This window comes from Diaporthe batatas (genome assembly GCF_019321695.1).
Source record: "Diaporthe batatas strain CRI 302-4 chromosome Unknown Contig00006, whole genome shotgun sequence".
NCBI classification, from domain to species: Eukaryota; Fungi; Ascomycota; class Sordariomycetes; order Diaporthales; family Diaporthaceae; genus Diaporthe; species Diaporthe batatas.
Genome location: NW_025408553.1, coordinates 191,761 through 219,350, shown reverse-complemented (window position 1 = coordinate 219,350; position 27,590 = coordinate 191,761). Strand labels below are relative to the sequence as shown.

The following is a 27,590-nucleotide window of genomic DNA, read 5'->3' as shown; positions in this document are numbered from 1 at the left end:
GGATATGATTCATAGTGAACAATGAAACTATCGCAACCCAGCCATCTTCAGTAATATCGAATGGGCTGTCTAGATCGTGCAGCCCGGATCGACAGGCACGCTTACCCAACGGGTGATGCTGGCTTTCTACATGTCAGGCCAGCCCGCTGTGGACTTACAATTACGTGCCTTCCGGAATGCCTTATTAGGAAGCTTCCTCTATGCTGTAAGGTCCCTCGGTTTCCAGATTGGGTTACATTGTCACAGATCAGGGCAGGTCCCTCATAGTCTAAGTAATTTCCGCACAAAAATCATGGAAGCTCGAATTGTAGGACAAGAAAAGTGGTATTTGTGATTTAGCTGTCTGCTTAAAAAAATATGGTTACTGCCGTTGTCTTCTTACTACCACACATCCCTGTCTTCTCATATTCTCGACAAGTTCAACAGGGGAGATTGGACACAGACGAGGAAAGTAGGGGACATACACAACGAGAGGCTGGCCAACCGCGCAGCATGGCTTCATATTCCTAGGATGCCTACCCTACTCAGCATAATACAGAAGGCAAGACAAAACAGACCCGATCCGAAACGCCGACATCCAGACCTCATGAGCTCGTGACCAGGCAGAGCGATCAGAAGTCGCCGCCTCCATCGTCACCGCCGAAATCATTTCCGTCTTGGAAGCCCTCCTGGTATGCCTCTTGTTCCTGATGGTCGTCGAATGCCTCATTGATCAAGGCACCGCCGACCAAGCCGGCTCCTAGACCCAGTGCCGCTCCACCGGCCATGCCCATTCCTCCGCCGCCGCTCTTCTGGGGCCTTCCTCCATAGCCTCCGTAGCCGCCCCCATAGCCGCCGCCGTAGCCTCCCTGCGGAGGATAACCACCATACCCGCCCTGTTGGGGGTAGCCACCATAGCCCTGCTGGGGGTACCCGTACTGCTGCTGCTGCGGTGGGTAGTAACCGCCCTGCTGGGGATAGTGGCCGCCGCCGCCACCACCAAAGCCGCCGAAGCCCCCGTGGCTACCGCCGCCGCCGCTCATCTTGCTCTTGCCGGCGCCAAAGATCTTACCCAGAAGGCCCTTGCTCTTGGTCTCGTCGCGAGGCGGCAGCTGGCTCGGGTACGGACTTGAGCTCTGGCCGGGCCCAGGGCTGGAGTTCATGTAGCTCGCGGCGGACCCGCCGCCGCCGCCGCCGCCGAAGTTGCCGCGGGCGCGGGCGTCCTCCTCCTCCTGCAGCTTGCGCGCAAACTCGGCATCGGAGTCGACGGAGCCGGAGGGGCCGCCGGGGCCACCGGTGGACTGCGGGGTGAAGGGGTTCGTCTTGGAGTCGGTCGGGGCAGGCCCGCTGCCGCCGGTGTAGGCGGGCGGGGGCGGAGGACCCGGAGGGGCTTCATCCATGGGAGGCCTGGCTGGCTCGGTGGGTTTCTCCCATTGGGATTTCTTAGTGTAGGTGTTTACGTAGAACCTTGGGAAGGATCAGTATTCTGTTTGGGGATGCGCGCGAGGACGATGTTGGGACAATGCTCACCATTCTGAATACTGCGCATTCCACCGGGCGACCCACCCCTCGGGAACCTTGGGAGGTGGGGGCCCTGAAGGAGCCTCGAAGTCTGCCATAGTCGTTGGACCAGCTGTGTTGAGGTTCAGGAAACCTGTGTGTAAAGTCTTTTAGAATCGAGGATCCAGGAGATAGATCAAGTCGAGGTGATGATGCTGTTTTCGCTAGGAAATTGTCGATGGTGCTAGTGTAAAAGGTGGTGGCGTTGATGATGATGTGGGTGACGACGATCAATTGGTGAGATGGTGTGGTGTACTGTGTGTAAGTACTAGACTGTGGTGGGGCACAGGTCTGGGATGCGACAGCAGGTGTTCGAGAAGTCGATGCAGCTCGACGATGGCAAAACTACCAGCTGACTGACGTTGGATGCGGCGTGCGTGTGAGGACAGACTTACTTGGGCTTTATACCTCTCCTCAAGACGGCGTGACTGGGTCGATGATCTAGTGGGACCTAGAAGCAAACAGTCGCCTCCAGACAAGCCGGGTGGGCAGGTGGGCAGGCATACGACGATGGTGGCAGTCCCGGCTGTAGAGTCTGGGTGCTGGGTGATGCGAAACAGTCCCCAGCACAGCCCCAAGCTTACTGCTGCAAACCGCAGTGGCACGGGACGGGGCCTTCTGGTCCCTCAGACCGAGATCCCGGTAGGCCTCCCTCCCGAGGGCGAGCTCCTTGTCTGGCTTGTTCAGTCGGGGCCCGACTAGTCGCCCGCCCGCTTGCCACCTTCTGTTTCCCAATCAAGCCAATCTAGTCGTTTCTCCTCTTACGAAGCCACCCTCAGCACGTGGCCCGTATGCAGCACTTGCACAGTGTTCTTTTGGCATTGGTAATGACGTTCCCCGAGGGCTTCGCGGCCCTCCTCAGCTTGGCGTTGGACCTTGGCAGCCTTCTTGCGTCTGCCAAATTGCTACGAATCCGGAGACTGATTGATCCTTGGACGAAGCGACACGAGGAAGTGAGCGCAATCAAATACCAAAGACCTGCTGCAGCTCTATACAGCTGGGAATACTGCAAGTTCTGAGCAGTTCAGATGCCTCCCAGATGCCCCCAGATTTGGATGTTTCAGTGATGTGATGCAAATGTCATATGGCAGACCTTCGTTTCTCATTGTTCTCAACAATGCACCCTCAAGGCAGCCAACAGCTTGTCATCCACCAGGCTGCAGCCTAGGGGTTGCCATTGAGTAGGAAGGGCTCACCCAATACTCTCAACCAGTGTGCACGAGCTGGCTTTCGATGAAGAGTAACCATCTGCCAGTGGCATTTTGGAAATGGAGTCGATTCTCACACGACCACGGCCCAGCGCCTGGGAGTCCTTCCGCCACTCTCCGCTGCTGTACCTCGCCCGAAAGCTCTATGACACTCGTGAAATAGCGCCCCGTCGCCCCATATCGGACCCAGTCACCGTCATCTGCATCTCGGACACCCATAACACCCAGCCCGCTCTTCCCGACGGCGACGTCCTCATCCACGCCGGCGACCTGACGCAGAGCGGGACCTTGTCCGAGCTCCAGGACGCGCTGGACTGGCTCAAGGCGCAGCCACATGCGCACAAGATCGTCATCGCCGGCAACCACGACATTATCCTCGACCCGTCCCGGGACCCGGCGCACGAGAGGGCTCGGCTCGACTGGGGGGACATCACCTACTTGTGCCACCAGTCCGTGACGGTCTGCTGCTCAAACGGGCGCAGGCTGCACGTATATGGCAGCCCATTCTCGCCGCGTCACGGAAACTGGGCGTTCCAGTACCCCAGGTCGGAGGATGTGTGGGCGGGTAAGGTGCCGGACCGCGTGGACATTCTCATCACCCACGGCCCACCGTTCGGGCACCTTGACCTCATGAGACTGGGGTGTCGGCACCTGCTCCGGGAGCTTTGGCGGGCGCGGCCGCTGTTGCATGTCTTCGGACATGTGCACGAGGGCCATGGGCAGGAGTGGCTTGGGTTTGACAGTTTGCAGGAAGCCTTTGAGCAAGTGGTCGTGAGCACGGGTTTGAGGAGGATCCTGAGTCTAGGAAGGCTGGTTTTTGACGTCCTCTGGACCAGTTTCCGTCAGGTAAAGGAGGCACCATGCCTGCTGGTCAACGCTGCCATGGTAGGTGGGCTTTGGGATAAGGAAAGGAGGGAGCCAGTCATGGTTGTGATATGATGGGATAGCCGCACTGAGTGGTACTCCGGACAAGATGTTACCTTGACTGTGGGTGGATATCCAGCGGAGTCTGGTGGGACAAAAGTCCAGAATTGGACTGTTTACTTGAGACTGAGCTCCATGTGTGATGAGATAATGAGCCTCTGCAATACATTTGCCTCTTTCCAAGCTTGGTCTGAGCTGGAGGAGTCACATCCTTTGATAGCAGTAAAATCAGAGCATCAAGTAAGACTTCTTTCTGTACTGGGAGATATCCATTTGCAATAATGTTTTTAATTATTTATGTTTCGCTGTGATGTGTTACTGGGACATCGGACTCCTCTGACCGAGGCTTGAGAATAGCAGATGGCAGGGGATGATGAAACGGTAGCCGGCTGTGACGTAGTGATATGCAAGATGTTGTGTGAGCCACATTAATCTGTCCCTTGTCCATTGAATAACCGACATGGCTTGCTGAGCATATGTCTGTCTGTGTGTATTCCAGCCACTTCAAATTGGCGAGTTATGTCCGGAAGCTGGCCAAGGCCAACACTACACGTGTCCCGGGAAGTCCTACTGTCCGGGTGACAACATGTGCCTGTGTAGGACTTAGTGGCAGAGTGGTTGCCAGAAGCAACAAAGGGAAACCAGACCCTTGCAAACCACCCAATTCACTTTCTTAGCTGGAGCAGTGAGGCTCGGCAGCGGGCCAACACAAAACCATCCCCGGGGTGAAGACCCACTGTTCTAAGCAGCAGCGGCAGAGAACGGGTTCATGTGTATTGCCTGTTCCCAAGGCTCGCCACTGGACACCACACACATACACATCTACCCAAGACGCATGTGAAGGTGCAGCAGACCTGTATGCAGCCCGTGCTTATTACCATCTTCAACGTTGCGCTGGGCAATACCCATTCGGACACTAGGGAACCAAGGGGGCCCATAGTTGGATGTGAGATTAACAGGGCAGACCTTGGAGGTCAAGAGTGTCAGTAGGACAGGCGGGCTGTTATCTCCTATCAGCACTGGACCCCATTGCTGATTATACGACTTTGATACGATTTTCCGGACCCCCCTCACAACAACACCGAATCCGGCATTAGACTTGAATTACTGCAGGACACTCGTGGCCAGCATCTATAGGGGGGACCGCTGTTAGACCATCACCAGTACTATTGAGCAACTAGCCAAAAGACCAGACTAATCTCATTCAACTTATGTACAGGTCATGAATTAGATGCCAATCCAGGAGGCTAGGTAGGGCTGACATGATTTTGGGTACAGGGTATGAGCCACGGGACATTGCCTGTAAACCTTCTAGCACAACTTGTACACCGTGGTAGACTACCACCGTTTCATTTGTGCTCTGTTGTCTGGCGGCCTCCCCATATAGCCTACCAACCTTACTTTCAAGTACCTAACCTACCTTACCTACCAGCCCTCAACCCAGCTTACCTAGGTACCTAGGTATCCTGCACATACTCTACTGCATGCACCACAAGGATCAGCAAGCATGTGCCTGTTGGCTGTGACGAGGGTATTGATGAAAGAAGCAAGATAATGAGGGAGATTGGGGGGTTATGTGTGGTGCTTGGTACTCTCTGGGGGTGGGGGGTGTGGGAAAGAAGAGCCTGGAAGACCCGGGAATGGATCGTGCAAATGTGAGTCTGCGTGTTGTGAATCAGGGTCAGATTGAGAGCGTGTCGATACCAGCTGAAACCAAGTCAGCCCAGAGCTTAAGTTGATTGTGTCTTGTGTGATTGCCCAGGCTTTGTCGTTTGGGTCATTTGGGTCATTTGGGGCCAGTAACCGGGCTGCCTCGAGCAATAAACTCAAGGCATGGCACAACCTGCCCAGGTGGTGTCCAGATAGCACGACAGACCAAGGCAGAAGGCAGAGGCGGCACACACCAGGGGCGTAGGTAGGGGTGGGAGGAGCGGACCAGGCAGAGAGAGGCGGGTTGGGTAGGGCAGGCCAGGCCAGGCAAAGCAGAGGCCAAATGGGCAAACAGGCAATGGGCAGGCATGGGGTAGGGCAGTGCAGGCGGCGCAGGCGGTGCAGGCAGTGCAGGCCCTAGGTAGGCGTCTATCCCCTCGCCTCGCCTCGCCTCCCCAGGCGGCTGGCGGGCTGGCCAGTCCAGTCCAGGCCCAGTCAGGTCAGGTCAGGTCAGGTTAGAAGGTAGGCAATGTACGGAGGTAATCTCTTACTGCCAAAACCCCTTTATTCACAGCCTGTGAGAGCCCCACTCCGTCGCTGTCGCTTGGCCCCTGCCACCCCAACCCAAACCTTGGAACCTCCGACCTCTACTTCCACTGCCTCTTTCCTCCATCCATTGGGAAACAACCGTCACGCCCGTTCTTCCTCCTCCCGTCCATCCTTGACTTCACATCATCGCCTTTCTCGCCTGCTTCTCACCAGCCTGCACTCCTCCACCACAACTGCCAGCCCTCCATCTCACAACCCACATCCTCCAAAATGGCAGAACTCCGCCGAAAGCTCGTCATTGTCGGCGATGGTGCTTGTGGAAAAACGTGTCTGTTGATGTGAGTAGCCTAGCCACTCCTCCTCCAGCTGCCTCTGCTGCCTTCTCTCCTCTGCCGCCGCCGCGCACCTCCTGCTGCTATCTGCCTATCTGTCGCCTGCTTCATCGGCCACCGCCCATCCACCCATCTGCCCATCTGCCCATCAACAGCCTTCAATACCCTCGCCTTCTGTATTGTCCTCGCCGTGCTGACCTCAATCCCAGTGTTTTCTCCAAGGGTACCTTCCCAGAGGTAAGAGAGACACCACCCGTTTTGCCGCGTCGATCCCGAATTCGTCATCTCCCCATTTGATCATGCCCCCTGTCACGAGGCCGCCCACCTGGCAAAAGTCAACAACAACAACAACAACAACACCAACACCACCACCAGCCCAGTCCTACTGCTTCCCACGGCTGCTTGCCCAAAACAACCACCGCCCTACAGCCCACTGTCCACAATACGGTACACCACCTCGTATCCAGAGCCCATGTCTAATTTTAAATAGGTCTACGTCCCCACCGTTTTCGAGAACTACGTTGCCGATGTCGAGGTTGATGGCAAGCACGTCGAGTTGGCACTATGGGATACTGCTGGCCAGGAAGATTACGACCGTCTCCGACCGCTGTCATACCCCGACTCTCATGTTATCCTGATCTGCTTTGCTGTCGACTCGCCCGACTCCTTGGACAACGTTCAGGAGAAGGTAAGAACTATCCGCCCCCCCTGCCCCAACCAAATGCATCTCGCGCCCGACCGACGGCGGCCTGTGACTCACCCACTGACGCCGATACCTTGTGTAGTGGATTTCTGAGGTCCTCCATTTCTGTCAAGGACTCCCCATCATCCTGGTCGGCTGCAAGAAGGATCTGCGTTACGACAACAAGACCATTGAGGAGCTCCGCAAGACAAGCCAGAAGCCCGTCAGCCCCGAGGAGGTAAGTCTGCTGCCACCTTGCCTACCCTACCTAACACAGCGCTCCCGAGGCGGCACATCAGGCCCGGGATCCCGCAGATGGGTTTTATGATGAAATCAGCACGGATCGCTGACTGGTGTACGTTACGCAGGGTGAGGAGGTCCGCAAGAAGATTGGTGCCTACAAGTACCTCGAGTGCTCAGCCAAGACCAACGAGGGCGTCAGAGAGGTTTTCGAGCATGCCACACGTGCTGCTCTTCTGCAGCGGAAAGGCGGCAGCAAGAAGCACAAGTGTCTCGTCCTGTAAGGGGCCGAACACTCATGTGCCTTCCAAGGCTCCCTTTCGACCAGGCTACTCCGGTGATGTAATCCATCATTGGCATTCTCACGACTAGCCTACAGTCCCTCAAATCTTGTCGTTGACTTGATTCGTGAGCCACCAAGGCATGATCTAGAGACGGTGATCAGGAACATGTCAAGACGGCAGAAGAGTCTCTGGAGGTGACGTCTCTCTTTTATTTTTCGGCGGGCGTTAATACCAATCGGCCGTGGTCGTCGTGCACGCCGCATATCACCGCATACCTATCTTCATCGGACCGGCGTGTCCTCTCTGGTCGGGGCAAATACACACGGCGGGGGTTTAATCGCTCGTATACTTCGGAACAGGAAACAGCGGTGTCTTTTTGGCCCGCATCTGACAACGGCGTGGTCTGGAAGGGGCAACGGGGATTTGCGAGTGGTGTCTTGCGCGTGCGAATGGATCACAGAAATCAGAGACAAGGACAACTGCGTGTTGTGTGTAAGGTGGGCACGAACTGACGTACCGGGGGATCCGCCACGGCCGAGTTTCTCGTAAATATCTCTCCATCCGCTATTTCACTCTCTTTTTTCTCCCCAACCAAACACTTCGCCGTCTCTTCGGACTGGGAGTTATGCGTGGGCCGGAAGGGCAGGGAAGGGATGGGATGGGGGAAGACGAGCCTGCTTGCGTACAGTCTTCTCGGGTCACCGCAACCCCCCGGGATGTGCGGTCGTTTCCTTATATCTCTTTTCGACTCTTTTTTTCCTTTTTGATAATTTAACGGGCTGCCTGCGTTGTCGTGTCGCCTCATTATTTCCGATTTCTGGGGAGACGGTTGCCCCGGGGGTCTTTTAGGTAGCCTGCTTTTCGCGATACAGATCCTCATTGCGATTAGTGGATCCATCTTGTGTACAATACAAGTTAACTTGTCTCCAACCGCCCGCGAGCATACTCGAGTTGTATCGTGGGCATACATTGGGCCCACACGGCTTGGCTTGGCCTGTGTTGATCTTTGACGGCGAACTAACCCCCAGGTTCCCGGCTCGATGCTGATGGCTACGTATCTGCGAACATCATGGACGTATCGGCGTTCGATAAGATGCTACGAGATTGGCCTTCGCCAACGCGTTGTTGACCTCAGAGCAGTTGATATGCCTCGACACGGGAGTACCTGGCACACATCAAGGGAGACTCGCCCCCAAGTCCGGAACGTGATTATGTCACGAGTACAGGACCCTGAAACTATTTGAGACATGGCGCAGACGTTGGTCAGGGTAGCTGAATTGTCTTGAGAGCTCCGTAGTTACGTAGGTACTCAAAATCTGCCGACAACTCAGCTGCTACTCCCCTCCTATTCCTCATGACAATGGACAACATGCTAGCAGCAAGGACTCTCAAGTGTAACATTACACTACACCACTGGGGCCCGTTCACTAGAGACAATCTCGGCCGGCCTAGACACCATTGTTACCCCATAACACACGCGGAGGTCTATTTACTGAGGGCAGGTCTGTGAGGTGGGGGCTCGCCCGGTCAGCACGTCACGAACCAATCTGGGCCGGAGAGAGGACGGGGGGGGGGGGGGCAGAGGGAGGTGGGGAGAGAGCGTAGCAAAAGCGTTTTGAAGGGGAGGGGGGAGAGGGGGTAACAGACAGCGCCACAGCTACCGCAGGTCTTGGAAGAACCGTCGGACGACGCTCCGCACTTGGGACAGGCAGTTCCGTGCATGTTGGGCAGGTTTGCTGTTTCCAGGCTGGTGGTATCAGGACGGGCGTGGTTGGGAAATCTTGGATATTATAATATGAATGGTGCTAACGATAACGAGGTGAGAGGTGCTAACAAGCTGACAAGTTAAAAGCCCCCGAACCCAGATGTTGCAAACAGGGCGGCGGCAAAAGGCGGGGTTTATATATAAAGACCTGGCAACTAAGAGAATGGGGCCAGCAGGTGCACTCACTGTACGGAGTAGTAATAAGGCGAGAGAGGTTGGATGGACTGATCTGATCTGATCTGGTCTTGGGATCCGCTATCTCTGATTCAAGGCGAGAACCCGTGATCCCCTGACAGCCAACCTGCCCACCCTCCCCCCCCCCCCGCCCCGTCACCCTAGAGGGCTCATGCAGGCTTGGTTAGGTGGGTGCGTAGGGTGGGAAATGGCAACGCCCGGCCTGCCTCACGAGATGGGGGGGTTGCGTACATGGTCTAACATACCCGCCGCACCCGTGGAGGAGTTCGAGGATCCCCCATCTTCGCTAGTGGTGACACTTTTCATGCATGCTTCGGGGTTCACTTTCCAATGGGCCATCCTTGCTTACTAGACTAGACTGCACATGTGTTATTACCCAGTAAGCACCTTGCGCGCGTTCGGTCTCGCGCCGAGGGTGCAGGGTACACATGCCTTTTCGCGGGAGGAGATAGACAGACTACAACGTTATCTGTCAAGGCAACGAGAGTGGTGTAAGGCGGACGAGGTCACACCCGTGAGCACAGAGGCCACACTTCGTGCCCAGCTGACCCGTCAGGCGGGCGGGCAGGCAGGCAGGCAGGCAGGCAGGCTCTCCGAACGGGTGTGTGAGAGCGGCATGCGATAAGCCCACACACTCTTTACGTTGTTGTATCCCGCGCCTCGCGGTCACTCTCGGGTAGCCTATCCATCCCCATGGGAACTCGTCGACCGCTCGGTCCAGACCACCCCACGGCACGCAACCCCCACCGTGTAACCTGTTGGTATGTCGTCAGGTGCCAGGCTGCAGCGGTTGTTTGTCACGGCTCGGCACTCATAAGGCTGAGAACATAGTCACGCGGCCCTCCTGGGAGGCTGGCGTCGTACCGGTGCAAATTCCACGTTTTATTGGGAAGCAACGTGTTTCCGCTGCCTGGCCCGGCCTGGATCCTGTGGCCTGTTGTGACCTGCCTGTAGTTACCCAGCCTCGTCTATATTTCTATATGTCCAGTTCCGCGGCGAGCGGTCTTGTGAGTTTTCTCTGGCCCCCTCCCCGGGCATCACTTTCATCTACATACATTGGGCCACGCCTCCTTCGCCTAGTAGTTTTGAGAGCAATGTTAGTTCATTGAGACGGTAGCGATGCATAAATGAGTGGTGGACGAACCTCTGATTATTTTGCTCACGGCTTGGAGGGTACTTATGACCATCACACAGCAACCGAACACGACAACAGCACCGGCGACGTATGTCTTCCATGACCTCGAGGACAATTTTATATAACACAGTGGGGGGAGTATGTACGCCATGGCGGATGCGCTCGTAGCGCCGACGAGCTCGAAAACGGAGCCCAGGTCGCAGGTCAGGACGCTCAGCACGGTTGCGCTGATGACGAGACTCGTGCTGAAAATGAGGTGGAGGTGCATGTTGAAGGGCTCGCCCGGGAAGTAGTAGTTGAGCATGACCTCGCGGCACACAAAGGCCTCGAGGGGCAGCGTGGTTAGCATGTTGAGGCCGAGGCACAGACGTGCGACGTTGACCATGGTGTTGTCGGCGGGGAAGTTGTTGAGGATGTTGCCCTCTGTCTTGTCGCCAAAGGTGACGAACCCGGCGAGCGCCATCAGCAGGCACGCCAGCATTGACACGCCCGTGGAGAAGTGCGTGACGCGGCTGAAGCGGTCGATGGTCGGCGTTTTGAGGGAGCCGTAGATGAGTAGCGAGTTATGATGGCAGACAAAGGCTTATTAGTGGCAAGTCAGTATCATGAGCAACCTCAGGCGAATCATTCGACAGAGAGGCCATTTACTTACCAAACGAGATGACCCCTATTGCTTGGAGTATGCCTGAGTTTACCGTGAGAAGCGGCGTGCTAAAGGATCCCCGATCTTCTGCGGGCGCCAGGACGCCCTGAATTACTACAGTAACTAGAATGACCATCATGCTAATCAATGCAAGGGTGCTAGCTTTGGCAAGCTTCTCACAGTTAGCATGTCTCTGACAAACGGAGCCATAACAACCACGGCGGCTCGCTCACCTTCGCGATGTCTCTATATAATGTTAATGGATAGCTGACCCCAAGGATGAATATCACAATCACAGCCCTCCGATCCGCCAGCATCCCAAGCACGGGCGTGTCCCTGAGGCCGGGCCAGACGGCCTGCAGAACGTGCGGTATGGTGTCCCCGACAATGACACCGAAGGCGACCATGCCGCCGAAGGCAAACAGCCACTGGGCGAGGCTGATGGCGATCAGGCCGCTCCTCCCGAAGCAGTGCTCGACGGTGCCCTGGAAGCTGTTGGCGCCGCTGAGCTTGCTGTTGACGACGATGAGGCAGATGGTCCAGTCGACGACAAAGGTGAGCCCGACCAGCAGGATGATGCCCGACAGCAGGCCGGCCTGCTTGAAGGCGTAGGGCTGGCCGATGATGCCGGCGCCGATGATGCTGTTGGCCATGTTCATAAAGGCGGAGCGGAGGCCCGACTTTGGGCGCTGGCGCTCGCTCTCGGCCCAGCCCTCGGCGTCGTCGTGCTCGCCGCCCCAGGGCCCGTTGGCCAGGGCGACGCTGGGGGCCTCGATGCCGGTCAGCAGGGGCCGGCGGTGCTCCCCGTCCGCGCCGGCGCCGCCCCTGCCCCTGCCGCCGGCCCCGGCGCTTATGTCGAAGTCGAGGTCGTCGAAGCTGTCGCGCTGGGAGGAGGAGGACGAGAAGGACCCGCGGCGCTGGCTGTCGAAGCTGTCGGCGGTGCCATTGGGGGTGCGGCCGTGCAGGATGGTGGGGTTGGGGTCGAAGCGGACGCGCTGGGGCGTGCGTGGTGTTCTCTGGCCGGACGGGGGCGTCGGCGTCGGCGTCGACGTGCCTGGGGACTGGGGCGGCGGCCTCATGGCGCCGCTCAGGGCCAGGGCGCCGGGCGGCCGGGCTGCCCCAGTGGGGACCTGCCGGAGTGGTTCTTGCTTGGCGATGTCATCATCGCCGTCTGAGGACCCTGGGTCGTCGTCGAACAGCAGGGCCTCGGCCTCGGGGTCGCGTGTGCTTGCTGGTTCGGCGCTGCCGGTGTGGTGTTGCGATCTGGCCTCGGCCATCGTTTGTTGGAAACTTATCGCGAGCTCATTGTTGTGCAGCCGACGTCGGTTTTCTGGGCTCCTTCCAGCCTGCTGACTGCGTCGGCGGGGGTGCAGCTAGGTGGGATGTCTTGCCAGCTCGGACGGGCCTTGTTGCGCTGCTGGGACGGGTGGTTTGTTTGTTGTCTTCCTTTCGAGTCGTGTCAGATGCCGCCGGACTGGGGTGTGTCTAGGTTGGACATGTATGCTGTAATCTGTACGGAGTACAATGCTGTACGGTATGCGTTCGGGGGTTCAGGGGTCGTCATTCAGCTACCGATCCGGCCTGTCGGCCTGTGGGCCTGTGGGCCTGGGCAGCTGGGGTCCGTGGCCCGCCCACATACTTGGCTCACATAGCAGCAAGCATCTCCCACAGCAAAGAGCCACGCATTGTCAAAATGCTGTGAATTGAATTATTAACCTGCGTATATTGCTGATATACACATTACAATGTGCCATATATGCGCGCATGTGTAAAAACTGCCCGGCCCATCTCATCTCGGGCCGTTTTCTGGGCTGGCCATCAAAACCTTCCGGTCGAGGTTCCAGGGGTATCTTGCTGTGGAATGAATATATATATCTCATAATGCCTCCTTTTGTTGTGAAGCTCTCTGCTTCTCGCTTGCATTCGCCCACTACTTCACCATTGTGCTAGTATGCCCATGATGCCAACGGTGAACAGCACCGACGTGTAAGCCCCCACCATCAACTGTCTTCCAAGCGACGAGGCTCCAGACGTTGTGACTCCGTTTGTCTCCGCCGCAGCACTTGCCGCTCCCGGCGAAGTCTCCGACGTGCCTGTAGTGCTGTTGTTGGTTGTGTTTGGCGGTCTCGCGGCCTTGGTTGCAAAGCCTGGTGATGATTAGTATTGGATACTATGCCTTCGTTCACGACGAATGGCTTGAAGAAGTGGAACTCAACTCACCAATCCGGGTCTGGTCGATGTCGAAGACGGTGTACACATTCTTCAGGTAGACGGCCCCGAGGAACCATGCGCCAGCCACAACTTCGCGGCCGAAAATGTTGCTTGTGCAGATACCCTTGTCGGACGGTTCTGACAGCCAGTCCTTGGCCGAGATGTTGCGCTCAACGCCCGAGAACGTAACAGTGATGGGCTTGTCACTATTGCATGGGGCAGTGTAAGTCACATTATCAGTGCTGCTGGCACCGGGGATGATCTTGTGCAGATCCGCAACATCATCGGGCGGTCCAAAAGCATAGGTTGTCCCGGTATCGATGTAGGCGAACCTCCCGGTGACATTGACCTTGTTGCTGTCGTAGCCCATCCCGTCCATGGCAATTGCCCAGTCCCCGTTGGCCTCAGGGTTGACGGCCGTATAGGTGATGTCTCCCGTGAACTTGGCCGGGTCGGTGCCACCCAGGGTGAGTTGTCCCGTGTTGGGGCCGTCCTCAGCCCTGTCGAGAGCCACACTGAACACGTTGGATTTGAGAAGCTTGTCCTCCTTGACACTGCCCATGAAGTTGTCAGACGAGCCGTTGTTCATGGACAAGCCCAGGATCCCATCAAACGCAAAACTTGCAAAGTCATCAGAGGTCGTGTTAGCCACTCCAAAGGCCATGGTGACCTTTACAGAGGCTATAGACATCGTATCCTCCGTCAGTGTGCCGTTGACAGCCCCCGTGCCGTAGTTGAGTGTGAACTCGGTGCCAACGGGCTTTGACGTGGTCGATTCAGAAGGACTCCACGTTGTGTGCATCCCACAGGCCTTTGAGTTGCAGTTCGTTCCCATCACCCAGGTTGTACCAGCTCCGGTATCACAGAGCATGTATAGGGTCTTGCCGGTGGATCCCAGACTTGCTTCGATAAAGTAGGAAAAGTCTGTCCCGTCTTGGTCGATTCCAGCGCTGTTCGGGTCGGAAGGGGTTGCTGCTGTGTCGATCGGGTATTTGTTTTCTCTGGCGACCAAGGTCTCGGAGCCGCGCACGTTGTGGGATGGCTTTGAGCTGAACTTGCGGACCAGGCGTCGGGCTTCGCGGTCTGCGTTGTCCGCCGGCGGCGCGCCATTCTGAGCAGAGCTCTTCTGCGAAAGCTTGTACGTCGTTGGCGAGTCACCCTCTCTGTATGACGGGATGAAGGGGTAGAAGGCCAGAGCAGTGGTGGCCCAGGTTGCCAAGACCACAGCACAACGCATGGTGCCTGTTCAACTCGAGCTGCTGAGTTGTTGGTGATGGAGTGGCAGACCTCGCAACCCCAAAAGCAGATTCGAGTGCTATGAGCCAATTTGATGACCTGCCGTTTGACCACTCATCTCAGGTCAAGATCTAAGCTCAGATGAATGTGAGTCTGAAGGTGGAGCTGACGAGATCCGCGAATTGGTCGCAATTGACGCGACTGAACGATCGATTTCTTGGCCGGGTCACCGAGAACAGCGAAGCTCTCAGCAAGTCCTTGATCGAGAGTACCAGACTCTGGCTCTTCTATTTTTTTTCTTCTTCGTTTTGTCGACCGGATTAGATATTAGATATTACGTAGTAGATGTCGTTTGTGAGAGCAGCTCCAGCATCCCCAAGAGTCCTGGGCCGGATGCAAGGCAGGAGTGACGTGTAGGGAAAACAAGCTGGACTGTCGCAAACGCTGAGATGGATATAGCTATCGTGACTGGAACGCAGTGGCTGATCTCTATGAAGTAGCGAAGCTCCGAGACAAAGGGCGCTACCGGAACAATGCGAAGGAGATGCAAACCACGGAAAATTGCAAGCAGAATCAGTGAAGATGCCGCGCCAGATGAGATGAACAAATACGACGTGCTGGGAGATGAAAATGGACGGTGGGCTCGGGAATAAGTCGAGCTCGAGGGGCGAGCGAGTGAGGAGAGGGAAAATGGACAAGTCGAGAAAAGATAGACAAGACACAAGAGAGGAGGGGAGTCCCGGGGGAGGGCGAAGGCGCCTCAGGACAGAAAAGGAAAGTGATCTGGCAGGGAGCACCGTAGACTACTGAGTTGGATGCAACACAAGCAGACTGGCTGTATTACAGCTCGATATGCCGGGTGGAGCGGACTGGCGGACTCGGGGCAAGCAAGGTTACTTCAATACTATCAGCGATTGACTTCAACCCCAGATCCACCCATCCACACCCACCCACCACCGTCCATTTCCAGCCTGCCAGTCCAAGGGCGGCTTAGTACCGAGTCCAAGCAGGCGGCCCAAAAGGATCGACCACGCAGCTAGCCAGGGGCACAGCTCTGGCTTGTCTGGTCTGTCTGGCTGAGGCCGGAGCCATGGAAGTCAGATGGCTCAAAACTTCCCCTGGCAATCAGCGCCGACCTGTCTGCTTGCCCTCTTCGGTCCTGGCGCTTTGCCCAGGTCTTGATAGTGCCTGTGGTGGTCCTTGGTCCCGGCTGCAGATCGAAACGTTCGGCTCTTGTTGGGCGCTCGCCCACGCTGTCACGTATGGCTGCACGGCCTCGCGGACTGGCGGCATACGTGTGCCTGAGTGCAACTTCGACACTGCATGTTTAATTGGACCTTGGCACTGACCCTGAACTTGAGGTGCACCGTGTGGGCATTGCAGATCCTCGACATCCGGGGAATTCCATCTCTAGTTTCCTTTCTTGTCGGGACCCCAGCAGAGAGCACGGCACACTTCCAGATTTTTTTTCTTTGAGCACGACAGGGAAACAAGAAGAAAAAAAAACAGTCAACACGAGAACTCTAATTCGGGCCTTCGCGACTTGTCATATTCCCTGCACAACCGCCGTTCGGTGAATCATGCAGCAGCTTGCCTGCAAGGACAACAGGTGGGCTGCTTCCGGGCGCGGCTCGGAGGGGACACCCCAATTTCGATAATGCTTTATTAGACTAGAGCCGATCATGGCTGCATGGATGGGCCAAGCTCATCCATCCATGGGCCAGAACTCGCCAGCGCCAAGCGTGCGGCCCAAAAGGGCACAGATGGGGTCAGGGGTCGTCCATGTCATGTCAGACGTCAAGACACATCCGGGAGCTCCACAGCAATAGCACAGCTTCGCATCACGAGACTGCCTTTTCTTGACGGATCCAATGTTGTAAGCTGACTGACCTTCCTTGCAAACACCACATGGTCGTCAGACTCGCACGTTTTTGCCTTCCTCCAGGCATATTATAACCGCACTTGATTGCCATGCCCTTGGGACTCGATGAGAGACAAGCCTACCTACCTACTAACCAGGCCCATGCATTGCCACTGTTACACGAGATGAGCACATCACACCCCATCTACCCTAGCAACCAACCGAGATGTGAGCCCATGAACCAACGAGCTCTCAATTCTGGCCGCGCGGGAACCAGAACAAAGTGCGTCTTGCTATATTCAGGGGTAAACTCAGCCGCATCTGGACCTCCTGCTCCCTTGTCCTCTGTGTTGTGATATTTGACTGTTCGCAACCGAAATGTCTCATCATTTTGTAATACGGTGGCACATGAGAGCGTCACCGTAAAGCTGGGCGCCAGAGTCGTATTAAACCCGGTGTTGGTTCGCCTCAAACCAGGTCTGGGCCATCACGAGAGCACGTGATGTCTCTTCACGGTCACCAGTCTTGCTCAGCAAAGCCGCCCTGGTTTCCTGGAACAGTACGGCCTCTTTCTCCCCCGTGGTATCTGACGCTGCCAGCGTCCTCAGAAAGACCCAAGTCGACTCATTGGTCCACCGGAACGAGACTGCGAGCTTGGCGGTCTCCTCAAAGACCGCCGAGGCCGCGGCGCCGTCGAGCTTCGTGAGCAGGAAGTACAGGTACGACCAGCCGGATATGTCGGTATGGTTTTGGAAGCACCAACGTTTTGTTGGTTCCAACAGCTTCGCAAGGACGGGTCCTTCTTGGCCATTCTCACCCTTGGGCACATTGTTGGTGAGCCAGCGGGCATGGCACCACGCATAGTAATTCCTGGGATGTCTCTGGCCTGCCACCATGACCACCTTCTCCAGACTTTCAGCAACATTGTGCTGGACGCCATGCCGCGCTGCCGTCTCCACGAGCCAGCGGCGATGGCTCCACAGAGTCGGAGATTTGGTGTGTCTGTGAAGGCGGCTGGTAAGGAGACTGTCGATGAAGAACCTGTCTCTCTCCATGGCCTGCAGCATTTCTTCTTCAGAGGCGGCCCTCGCCGAGACTGCGAGCTTCTTGCGTGAGTTCGCGGCCGTCAGGTGCTCGGGATCCATCAGAAGCACAACACTCGTGACGGCGAGGAGCTCGTCCGCCGACAGGGTGCTTTCGGCGCTGACATGGCGTTGAAGGACCTTTCTTGCCACAAAAAAAGATTGGACGAGTCCGTACTTGGAAACGGCTATAGCATTGCCATCCTGCAGGACAAATGTCCCTGGTTCGAGCGGATGGCTCTTTCCCAGGATCTCGACTTCCAATAGTTCGCCGTGTTGACTCCCATATTCGGTCAAGGCCTTGGAGATTGCCTCGTAAGCTGCTGTTGGATCGCTTTCGCTTACAGCTTCAGCGACTGACCTGTTGACAGCCCTAGACATGTTCTTCCCCGGGCTTAGTACTTGAATACCAAAAGTGCAATGGCCTCAGAATAGTCAGCAGCGTGACAGGATGCTCATGGTTTATTTTCTCACATCTTAGAGCCCCTCGCAGAAAGGGAATGATTTCCCCAGAAGATTAGTCTCTGACAACACGCTTTGCTGTCATTATCGATTGCCAATCAAGCGAATACCTTGATCGGTTCTGGTCTGATTTTTCGCACAAATACTGGCCTTGTCAGGGTCAGTGTAGTTGGGTTGGAGCTCTCAGTTGGCGTCAAGCTCGAGTCCCCTGGGCCTGGGTTGGGCCTAGCCAGATGACCGGAAGGCCCTTACGTAAGACAGGCGGTCCAGGCTGCAGAGAAGCTCAGCGAGTGCTTGGACGTTGGGTTGTGAGAACCAGCGACGGATGCACAGAATTTGGGAATGCGCACACCGGACTGGACCACACGTGTCTCGAGGCTGAGCCGTAACTGTCACAAGCAGGATAGACGAGGCTCCAGTTGGTGGGACATGAGATAAATCGATTACTTGTTATGCTGCCCTCTTGCACAACAGTTGTGATATGGTATATGAAGTATCCTTTGCCAGGTTGCCGCCGTCAGTTTACGCCCACTGTTATCTGCCAGTGTCGCGTAGTGATGCCTGTTATTTCTCATTGAATTCGCAGCTATGAGACTGCTGAATCGTTCCTTCCTCGGCATGCATGCATCTTGTCCATCGCTCCTAGTAGCCCCGACCCGAAGTCGTTATCTATGCGCCGCCGACGAGGATGTTGCTAGAGAATATCTTGTTAGTGATTTTGTCCATGATGGTCATGCGCAAGATAGGTCGTTTGAGCAAGCCCGTCTCTCTCAGGACACCTGGAGCTCCTGGGAGTCGGAGTCGCGTGACACGATTCCTACGAGCGCCCGGATCTCCCTGCTCCAAGCAGTCCCGGGAGGAGTTCAAGAAATCGCTTACTTGAGGGGAATGTGTATCAGCTTCACAATGTACCCGACGAAGCCCATAATCAAGACTGCGAGAGAAGGAGTCAGTACACGGGTTCCAACTCGCGCGATGGGGTTTTGGTGCGTGCGAGGCTTCGAAGCGGTGGCTTTCGTGTAGCTGCAAGGCTTATGCGACGCAGGGGAGTTGGCAAAGGGGCGACATGGAGCGGTTCTTGGGATTACTGACAGCCGACGCCAACTGCTTGCGAGATCTGCACAATTGTGTGTTAGCCGGAGGTCGCACATTTGGTCTGCCGAGGGCAGCATACCTTGAGGAACTCCTTCTGGTCAGGCTTCTGGCACCTTGTCACTAAAAGGCATGCAATGTTAGCCTCGACCACCTTGACAATGTGGGACCATCTGGGGCGCGACAGGAGGTTGCGTACTGAACTGGACTCCATCCTTGACGAACTCCCGGGGCACCTCCAGAGCTTCAGAGACTTGGTCGGCCATTGTAGATGATTGTGGGGAAGAGAAATCCGAAAGAGAGACTGGGCAGCTGCGGACGGGCGGGCGGGTCGATTTGGTGATCAAGGAGACGTTGAGCGAAGAAGGGTGGTGAGAGAGCGAGTTGGTCGAGGTAACTAACTGATTCCCTGCTAAACACGTCGCCTCATCTGGGTTGAATTGAAATCGCATTGCTGGCCTTCCGGCCAGCGCAAATCAATCGACAGGGTACCGGCTGCTCCAGCCGCCGCCAAGGGTCTGCCGCTAGTCCCCTGGAGGATGGGGGGAGCTCCCCACCGCCCGATTCTGCCAGAAAAAGTTACCTGGACTGAGTTCAAGAGGAAAAAAAGACGGACAGCAGCTTTTGGTTTTGTCAATTACACCACTATCCAAAGAAAACACGGCATTGATAGTCGATTATTGCTCAGCATGGTAGAACTGCGACCTAGAAGGTCGAAGGGTATGTCAATGATTAAATTGAACACACGTCGTAAAACTTGCTAACAAGAGAGAAGCCACCACGGCTGCAGAGTCGGCCGCGGTGGAGGAGACGCCCAAGCCCAAGGTCGCAAAGACACCAAGGTCCACGAAGCGCAAGGGTAAGAGCCACGCCTGTCTTTCAGAACTGAGGGAACCGTGCTTACAGATTCTTAGCAACCGAGGATGACTCTCCCGCCGCCACAAAGAAGCAAAAGTCTGTAAAGACCCCAGCCAAGACCAAGGACGTCACGGACACCCCAACCGAAGCCCCCGAGACCTCGACTCCGGCGCCCAAGTCGGCCAGGAAGCCGAAGACTCCGGCGAAGACTCCGGCTAAGAAGAACGACGCCGAGGACAGTGTCCCGGAGGCCCCAGCGGCCGCCGAGAAGGCAACCCCAAAGCCCAAGAAGGAGAAGACGCCCGCGAAGGCCCAGGAAACTCCCAAGCCTGCCGTAGCGGAGACCCCGAAGCCCGCCAGCAAGGCCACTCCCAAGTCCGCGCCCAAGGAAACCCCGAAGGCTGCCAGCAAGGAGACGCCCAAGCCCGCCCCAAAGTCTGCCGCGAAGTCCGCCGCCAAGGAGACCCCAAAGTCTGCGTCAAAGGAAGCCGACGAGACTCCTGCCCCCAAGCCCAAGGCCAAGCAGGAGAAGACCCCGAAGAAGACCCCGGCCAAGGCAGCCCCAGCAAAGGCAACTCCGGCCAAGGCAACCCCAGCAGCAAAGGCAACCCCAGCAAAGGCAACGCCGGCCAAATCTGCAAAGAAGGCGGCCAAGAAGGCTGAGCCTGAGCAAATTGTCGAGGAAAAGAAGAATGTGGCCCAAGAGGTCGAGGATAAGGCCCAAAACGACGCCGCCGATGAGGATCAGGCCTCATCTGACGAGGAGGTTGACGAGCAGACCAAGGCCCTCGTCCAGGCTGTCGACAGCGGAGACGAGGACGAGCAAGCTTCTGGTGTGATCACCTTCGAGGAAGGGCAGGATGTGGGCCTCATCCCCGACGTCTCCAAGGCGCTTACCAAGAAGGAGAAGAAGGAGAAGAAGGCACTCAAGGCTGCTGCTTCCAAGGAAAAGGAGGAGACTGGAGTCATCTACATTGGTCGTCTGCCCCACGGTTTCTACGAGCACGAGATGAAGAACTACTTCTCCCAGTTCGGCCCTATCCGCAACTTGAGGGTGTCTAGGAACAAGAAGACTGGCAGGGCGAAGCACTTTGCATTCGTGGAATTCGAGGAGGCCAGCACTGCTGAGATTGTGGCCAAGACCATGGACGTAAGTCAAGCGCCGTGCTTTTTGATATTGTTCTTTGGCTGCGAGTGACTACTTACATCTGCGCAGAACTATCTACTTTTTGGACACATTCTCAAGTGCAGTGTCATTCCGAAAGACCAGGTCCACAAGGACCTGTTCAAGGGATCCAACAAGAGGTTCAAGGTGCGTTCCCCATCTCCTAGTTCGCCATGGCCGGCTCAACTGACCTTCATCTCTAGTCGATACCATGGAACAAGATGCAGGGCAAGGAGATGGAGCGGCCGAAGCTTGAGAAGCAGTGGGAGAGGAGCATCAAGCGCGAGAACAAGAAGCGCGCCGCCAGAGCGAAGAAGCTCGAGGCCTTGGGTTATGAGTTCAACGCACCAGAACTCAAATCTGTCACTGAGGCAAAGGCCATCGCAGGACAGGAGCAGCCAAAGGCGATTGAGGCACCACCTGCGGCCGAGCCCGAGCCCGAGGCTGCCCCTGCTAAGGACGCTGCTGAGGAGAACACTGTCGAGAAGGCAGAGGCGGAGGCAGAGGCCACGCCAGCCAAGAAGCCCGCCAGAGGGAGGGGCCGGCCTGCAAAGACGCCTCAGAAGGCTGCCGCTACAACAGAGACACCCAGGAAGACGAGAAGGACCAAGGCGTAATTTTTCGACGTCGAGTCGGCCGGCTATAGTATTATCACTTCATGTCTAAGGATTGCAGTAGCCTCGTAGATATTCAAATTGTCATATCTCGCACAAGCGAACCTAAGGAGTCCACTGGAGACACAAAGTCTCGGACAGTCATCAGGATTATAAGTGCGAATATCGATCTGCTTCGCAACATTCAGTGAATGCAACAGAGCTCATGTGTGTAGACTACAGCGAGCTCTGGGTTGGCGAAGGTGGAAATATGTGAGGAAGGAAGAGAAGAAAATCAGCAAAAATTCCTGCACCGACACGAAAGGGCTATGTACGCCGAGCCGGCGGGCCACCCACGCGCCAGGCCCGCTACGGTCCCCTGGCCAATGAGCTGACGCCCCCAGAGAGAAGCCACTAACAAGCAGGCTCCCGGGTTCCGGTGCGTGCACCCTGGGCCCAGGCCCGAAAGGTGGCACTGGTGTGGATATGGAACCTGGCAACAAGCACCCGCAACTCGACCGACGCTCTGAAGCAATCGACCCAATGCCCTCCGTTTTGAGACGCATGCGTCCCAATTGATATCATGTCTTCGGCGGCCCCACACGATGCGATTACAGCAGCTCAGGGCCAAGCCGCCAGCTCCAAAAAGAAGAAGAACAAGAAGAACAAGCCCAAGAAGGCGCTCGACACCAGCAGCGCCAACGATGGCACAGGCACGGCCGAGCCCAGTCCTCGAGACAGCAACAGAGAATTGTCGGGCGACGAGGAGCCTGACACCCCGGTGGTGAGTCTGAGAAGCACGACCCGACCCAGAGAGGACCAGACCCACTCCCACCTCGCGGACCCGAGCTCCTGGACACATAGCACAGTGGCTCATGGGCCTGGACCGCGGGTACCTCCAGCAAGGGTCGCCCTCCCACAAGGCTGCAGTGGCTCGTTCGCACCATTAGTGCCTGCTTCTGACATGTATACATGACAGACAGAGAGTAGTGATACCAGAAAGGAAAACCAGAAGTTACCTTCAGCCTCGGCGACAGCCCCCGAAGCGCAAGGGAACGGACATGTACGAGCGCCGTCTGGGAACGGTCATCCTGTCTCATCCACCCCCCATCTGAGCCAAGCGACAACCACGAGCGACACGAGCGCAAAGCTAGAGGCCATGTCGGAAGAGCGAGAAGCCCTCCGCAAGGAGGTGGAGCAACTGCGGAAGCAGCTCGAGACGATACAAGAATCCCACACCTCCGAAGTAGGCAAGCTGAAGGCGGACCTCGAGGAAACCGAGTCTGCGAAGGAGCAAGCCGAGGAGCAGTACCAGACGCTGCTGGGGAGGGTCGAGAAGATCAAGCAGACGCTCGGCGACCGCCTGAAGAGAGACAGGGCGGAGCTGGAAGAGGCCAACCAGCGCATCGAAGAGCTCGAGGCGCAAAATGAGGAGCTACAGAAGGGCGACTCCTCCCACGAGGAGGAGATAGCCAGGCTGACGGACGAGCTGCAAGAATCAAATCGCGAGCTGGCGACCCTGAGGAGCCGGAACAACCTGTCGCAGCAGAACTGGCTCAAAGAGAAGGACGACATGGCGAGGCAGGTGCAGCACTTCAGGAGCGAGCTGGAGTCTACAAGCAGCGCCATGGGCGAGTGGGAAGTCATCGCCATGGAGGAGCGACAGGTCCGGGAGAGCCTCACGGAGAAGGTGACAGATCTCGAGGAGCAGCTGTCATCAATCAGAGAGGCCTACGAGACAGCCGCCGAGGAGAGGGACAGCTCCCTCCAGACCATCGACGGTTTACAAAGGGCTCTGCAAGAAATCCAAGATGCAAGGAGGAAAGAGCTGAGAGACCTCGTCGAGTCTTCGGAAGAGCAAATCCAAGAGATGAAGAAGCGGGTGGAGGAGGCCGACAGCAAGGTGGCGGAAGCCGAAGAGGCCAAGGAGAGACTGACGAAAGAGCTGGAAAGAACAGCCCCCTTCGAGAAGGAGGTCAGGGAGAAGAACCTGCTCATTGGCAAGCTGAGGCACGAGGGCATCATACTCAACGATCACCTCACAAAGGCTCTACGGTATCTGAAGAAAACGAAGCCAGACGAGCAGGTGGACAGGTAAGCCCACATATCACATTGCCATCACCCCGAGGACCTCATGCTGACACCACGCGCCAAGGCAAATCATCACAAATTACTTTCTGCAATTCCTCTCGCTAGACCGGTCAGACCCCAAGAGGTTCCAGATCCTGCAAGTCATCGCCGGCTACCTCGCCTGGACAGACGAGCAGAAGGAACAAGCAGGCCTCGCCCGCCCCGGCGCCTCAAACAGCACCCTCCGGCTCCCAGTCTCGCCGTTCCACCGGACGCCTAGCACCCCATCACTCAGCACCGAGTTCTTCTCCGAAAATGCGCCCTCCTCCGGCAAGGAATCTCTGGCAGACCTCTGGGCGGGCTTCCTCGAGCGCAGCGTGGAGGAGGGGAGGCCGATCGACACCCTAGGCAGCGACTCGAGGAAAGGGAGCGTGTCGAGTAGCACAGGGCCGGCGATAAACGTACCAAAGCCAGATGGCGGCAAGGGTTAGACGGTGTGCATCGCAGTTCCTTAGAGGCTTCTTGAAGAATACCAACATATTTTAATGGCATACTGTTGGCGTTGGGGCACAACAGAGAGCGAAAGAGCAGCATGTACGGGACGGACTTAGACCAGCGCCCTGGGCTCGGGGCAAAAATATCATCGCGGCCGCGATATGGAGTCCAATGTATTGGTCACGTTGAAAGAAGATTGTCTGAAAACTGCTGTTACGCAGCGACGATTGTGGTGTTTTCCGTCTGTCTGTCTGTCTGTCTAAACTCTATATAGACCCATCACGTCATGGCCTGCTGCAACACATCGCGAGCATACGTCTCGGCAACATGCCCGATGTTGTCGAGGTCGACACGCTTGTTCTCCACGGCGTCCCGCATGCTCCCCACGACCTCCTCGCTCTCCATGGCCTCGGACATGATGATGGCCTCGTGCGCCCAGTACCTCGCCTCGGCGGCCCGCAGCTCCCCGTCGCGGGCGGTGGTGTTCTTGATGACCCCCGCGGCGTGCAGCTGGTTCCTCGTCTTGGCCAGCCCCGTGACGACGGCGTCGATGCGCTCCGAGACCGTCGGCGGCACGGGGAACATGCGCCGCGTGCCGCTCAGCCACAGCGCGCCCGCGACGAGCACGTCCAGCGCCGCGAGCCCCAGGTGCCGCAGCGCGCGCGCCCGCCAGAAGTAGAAGGTCACCTCCCCCAGCACGCGGGCCTTCTCGTTGCCCGCCTGGTGGTCCCACGTCGACAGGAGGTACAGGTCCAGCGCGGCGGCGCCAGCCGCCGCATAAGAGGCCAGCGCGCGCCACTGGGCGCCGGCCTTGCCCGTCAGCGCCGCCGAGGTGGCCGCGCCGAGGAGGAGGGCGTTGGACAGGTGGACGGCCGCGACGGCGGGGGCGGCGTACAGGAGGTAGGTGGTGGGGTCGTTGGAGTTGCAGAAGGGGCAGTCGATGAGGGCGTCCGGGCCGTACTTGTAGTAGAGCAGCTTGGAGGCGCGCGACTCGAACTTGGCGTGTAGGACGTTGTCCCGGGGCGTCAGGGCGCGCAGCGACGAGAGCCGCGACAGGATCAGGTTGTTGGACGAGGTTGGGTTCGAGCGCGTGACGGCGAAGACGTTCTCGGGGGCTAGGATGGGGAGGGTGCTCGCGGCGAGGAGCAGGGCGGCCGTGGCGAGGAGGAGGATGGCGGCGAGGGTGCGGGTGGGGAGGGGCCGGGTGGGCTGCTTTGGGTTGCGCTGTGCTGCGCGCGCGGCGTTGAACCAGGTTATGGCCTTGGGGAGCAGCATTGGCCCGAAGAAGATGACCAGGGACTTGATACTGCAGCGTGGGTGGGTTTGTTAGTCTGCGTATTTGCGGGTGTGCGAATGGCACCGTCTGGAGGGTGGCTACTCACGTCCCCCATGATATTGTGGCCATGGCTGCTGCTGCTGAACGGAAGTTGTGGTGTTGTGACGCAAGGAAATAGCAAAGGTGTTCATGACAGCGAAACCGTGGTCGTATTTCATAGCACAAGCACAGGGACGTTTGCCAGCCAGCCGGGGTATGAGTGCCGATCTTGACAGGTATGGGAATGTTCAGGTGGCGCTAAGCCAGGTAGCTCCGATAGTGGGGCTTCCCGAGAGGTTACAAAATTCGAGAAGCGCAAAAATTCATCAGGCATTTGTCCTTCAGTCCTTCACATACCAACTGCATATTCTGCTTGCCAGAACCAGCCTTTCACGGCCTCTGTCCTGTGAACACTGGTCATTTCGCTTTCGAACCCTTCTGAGTCTTTAGACTTTGACTTGAAGGTGGACGAGCACCACGGTAGGTCGGTTGAGAATTCAGCCTGCGGCTCTCAGCAGGCCAGCACGGCCCGCCGAGAACCAGACAGGACCAAACATCCCCAGGATGGATGTGGGCACTTTCGAAGCTTTAGCAATCTTTTTCCTCAGTGGTTGTTAGAGTCAAAGTGTTGCCCAGAACGAGCCCAAGCACTCTGCCAAGAGTCATCTCACTTCGTGTTGCTGAGTTTCAGCTCCGGCTATGAAGAACTCTGCGTCAAAATTGCTGAGAGACAGACATTCGTCGTGTGTCCACGTCTAGAACAACTACCCCAGTTTACAGAATAGCCATGCAGATTACTATAACTCCTTTTTGCTGCCGTCCTTCTCCCCCTGTGAACTCGTAGAGTCGGCTGTAGCCTTGACGGGTTTCTCGGCCTGCTTGCCCTTGCTCTGCATTGCCGCCGCTGCCAGGCTGACGATGGCCGTGATTGTATCTGCCACCAGCGTGATCACCCCCGTGCACGCAAGCTGCCACGACGCGACGCTGACGCTGCCCATCGGTGCCCGCGGGAACGAGATGATCCACTCGGCGTAGTATGGGAACCAGCCGTGAGGCAGCCAGAACATGGGCGTCTTGGAGTACCAGAACGGGAGGAAGTAGCGCAGTCCAGACGTGCCGAGCCACCGCGCCGAACTGACGGTCTTGTCGAAGGCCGCCTTGGAGCCGTCAATGCCGGTCTCTATGGATTTGGATGTCCCGTCAGCATCTCTCGTCACTGGAACATGCTACCATGCGCCGCACTGCCCGGGCCCCCGGTGAACATGTGGGTGTTCTCGTCGGGGACGGCGGGGACGGCGGGAGGTCGGTGAACCGGGAAGGGGGAAACGCACTCATCTTCTCCAGCTCCTCCAGCATCTTGTCATGCTGCCTCCGAAGCTTTGCCCACTTGGCAAACTCATCCTGGCTGCTCGTAGCGTTGAGGTCCTTCCGCACCGCGAGGTATCGTGCTTGTAGCTCGCGCTGGTCGCGGATCTGCTTCGAGGTGCCCAGCGGGGTCGCGATGTAGAGCTTCCATAGCTAGGTGGGAGGAGCAACACGTCAGTCAGGCCACACACGCCACCGAGTCTGGGACCACCATATCATCACGGGTAACAACGAGGATTGTGGGTGGTGAGCATGTCCAATACTCACCAGGTCGTTGATGGTTGCTGCGCCGATGCTGTTCACAACAGCGATGGCCAGCTCGACAACGAAGATGACGATGAGTAGGGACGCCATCGTCGAGTGTATGACTGAGTGTTGAGGAGGAGAGTTATGGGAGGGCGGCCGATGTCTCCAGGACCATGCTGCCAAAGCTGCGAGCGTGGCCTTGAGGTTGTGGAGAGCTGGTCTGACTGCTGGATGCTGCAGGTACGGAGGAGCGTGCTTTACTTTTCAACATGTTGCATCATACCCGAATTTCGGTCTCGGGTTTTTGGTGCAGCCCCCCAAGGGTCCTCTATCTGTCCAAGCAGACCACTGGAGAGAACTACATAGAACCAACACATTCTGCCTCCTTCAAAG

The 27,590-nt window shown here is 57.0% G+C and overlaps 11 protein-coding genes across 11 annotated transcripts; 4 read left to right on the top strand and 7 right to left on the bottom strand.

The window, feature by feature from the left end:
• Positions 1-468: 468 nt before the first annotated feature.
• On the bottom strand, positions 469-2,279 carry KVR01_006419 (uncharacterized protein). Its single transcript, XM_044788053.1, has 2 exons — positions 1,510-2,279; positions 469-1,446 (listed from the first exon to the last, which is right to left on the bottom strand). The coding sequence occupies exons 1-2, from the start codon at positions 1,596-1,598 to the stop codon at positions 612-614; spliced, it is 924 nt and encodes a 307-aa protein (XP_044645222.1). The 5' UTR covers positions 1,599-2,279; the 3' UTR covers positions 469-611.
• A 20-nt stretch (positions 2,280-2,299) lies between these two features.
• KVR01_005736 (uncharacterized protein) lies at positions 2,300-3,937 on the top strand. The gene has a single exon (XM_044782282.1). The coding sequence runs from the start codon at positions 2,808-2,810 to the stop codon at positions 3,684-3,686; it is 879 nt and encodes a 292-aa protein (XP_044644539.1). The 5' UTR covers positions 2,300-2,807; the 3' UTR covers positions 3,687-3,937.
• Positions 3,938-5,810: 1,873 nt separating this feature from the next.
• KVR01_005817 (uncharacterized protein) lies at positions 5,811-8,336 on the top strand. The gene is made up of 5 exons (XM_044793112.1): positions 5,811-6,208; positions 6,412-6,439; positions 6,693-6,890; positions 6,988-7,122; positions 7,253-8,336. The coding sequence occupies exons 1-5, from the start codon at positions 6,141-6,143 to the stop codon at positions 7,406-7,408; spliced, it is 585 nt and encodes a 194-aa protein (XP_044644620.1). The 5' UTR covers positions 5,811-6,140; the 3' UTR covers positions 7,409-8,336.
• A 1,843-nt stretch (positions 8,337-10,179) lies between these two features.
• KVR01_006384 (uncharacterized protein) lies at positions 10,180-12,423 on the bottom strand (the record flags this gene model as incomplete). Its single annotated transcript, XM_044794346.1, has 4 exons — positions 10,180-10,316; positions 10,513-11,085; positions 11,156-11,318; positions 11,380-12,423. 4 exons carry the CDS (start codon positions 12,421-12,423, stop codon positions 10,180-10,182), a joined length of 1,917 nt encoding a protein of 638 aa, XP_044645187.1.
• Positions 12,424-12,831: 408 nt separating this feature from the next.
• KVR01_006168 (uncharacterized protein) lies at positions 12,832-15,437 on the bottom strand. Its single transcript, XM_044793461.1, has 2 exons — positions 13,367-15,437; positions 12,832-13,293 (listed from the first exon to the last, which is right to left on the bottom strand). Exons 1-2 carry the CDS (start codon positions 14,592-14,594, stop codon positions 13,082-13,084), a joined length of 1,440 nt encoding a protein of 479 aa, XP_044644971.1. The 5' UTR covers positions 14,595-15,437; the 3' UTR covers positions 12,832-13,081.
• Positions 15,438-16,447: 1,010 nt separating this feature from the next.
• Positions 16,448-18,416, bottom strand: KVR01_006338 (uncharacterized protein). Its single transcript, XM_044783535.1, has 2 exons — positions 18,011-18,416; positions 16,448-17,961 (listed from the first exon to the last, which is right to left on the bottom strand). The coding sequence occupies exon 2, from the start codon at positions 17,915-17,917 to the stop codon at positions 16,901-16,903; it is 1,017 nt and encodes a 338-aa protein (XP_044645141.1). The 5' UTR covers positions 17,918-17,961; positions 18,011-18,416; the 3' UTR covers positions 16,448-16,900.
• A 1-nt stretch (position 18,417) lies between these two features.
• KVR01_005784 (translocon subunit SSS1) lies at positions 18,418-19,541 on the bottom strand. The gene is made up of 5 exons (XM_044790722.1): positions 19,290-19,541; positions 19,173-19,213; positions 19,091-19,115; positions 18,878-18,932; positions 18,418-18,692 (listed from the first exon to the last, which is right to left on the bottom strand). The coding sequence occupies exons 1-5, from the start codon at positions 19,354-19,356 to the stop codon at positions 18,668-18,670; spliced, it is 213 nt and encodes a 70-aa protein (XP_044644587.1). The 5' UTR covers positions 19,357-19,541; the 3' UTR covers positions 18,418-18,667.
• KVR01_005862 (uncharacterized protein) lies at positions 19,531-21,966 on the top strand. The gene is made up of 5 exons (XM_044787822.1): positions 19,531-19,810; positions 19,866-19,949; positions 20,005-21,098; positions 21,165-21,260; positions 21,317-21,966. The coding sequence occupies exons 1-5, from the start codon at positions 19,630-19,632 to the stop codon at positions 21,728-21,730; spliced, it is 1,869 nt and encodes a 622-aa protein (XP_044644665.1). The 5' UTR covers positions 19,531-19,629; the 3' UTR covers positions 21,731-21,966.
• A 323-nt stretch (positions 21,967-22,289) lies between these two features.
• KVR01_006487 (uncharacterized protein) lies at positions 22,290-24,267 on the top strand (the record flags this gene model as incomplete). The annotated part of the gene is made up of 3 exons (XM_044788731.1): positions 22,290-22,490; positions 22,686-23,800; positions 23,862-24,267. The coding sequence occupies 3 exons, from the start codon at positions 22,290-22,292 to the stop codon at positions 24,265-24,267; spliced, it is 1,722 nt and encodes a 573-aa protein (XP_044645290.1).
• Positions 24,268-24,550: 283 nt separating this feature from the next.
• Positions 24,551-25,676, bottom strand: KVR01_006013 (uncharacterized protein; the record flags this gene model as incomplete). Its single annotated transcript, XM_044784410.1, has 2 exons — positions 24,551-25,577; positions 25,654-25,676. 2 exons carry the CDS (start codon positions 25,674-25,676, stop codon positions 24,551-24,553), a joined length of 1,050 nt encoding a protein of 349 aa, XP_044644816.1.
• A 285-nt stretch (positions 25,677-25,961) lies between these two features.
• On the bottom strand, positions 25,962-27,437 carry KVR01_006391 (uncharacterized protein). Its single transcript, XM_044783277.1, has 3 exons — positions 27,219-27,437; positions 26,918-27,104; positions 25,962-26,766 (listed from the first exon to the last, which is right to left on the bottom strand). The coding sequence occupies exons 1-3, from the start codon at positions 27,303-27,305 to the stop codon at positions 26,384-26,386; spliced, it is 657 nt and encodes a 218-aa protein (XP_044645194.1). The 5' UTR covers positions 27,306-27,437; the 3' UTR covers positions 25,962-26,383.
• Between the last annotated feature and the right edge of the window lie 153 nt (positions 27,438-27,590).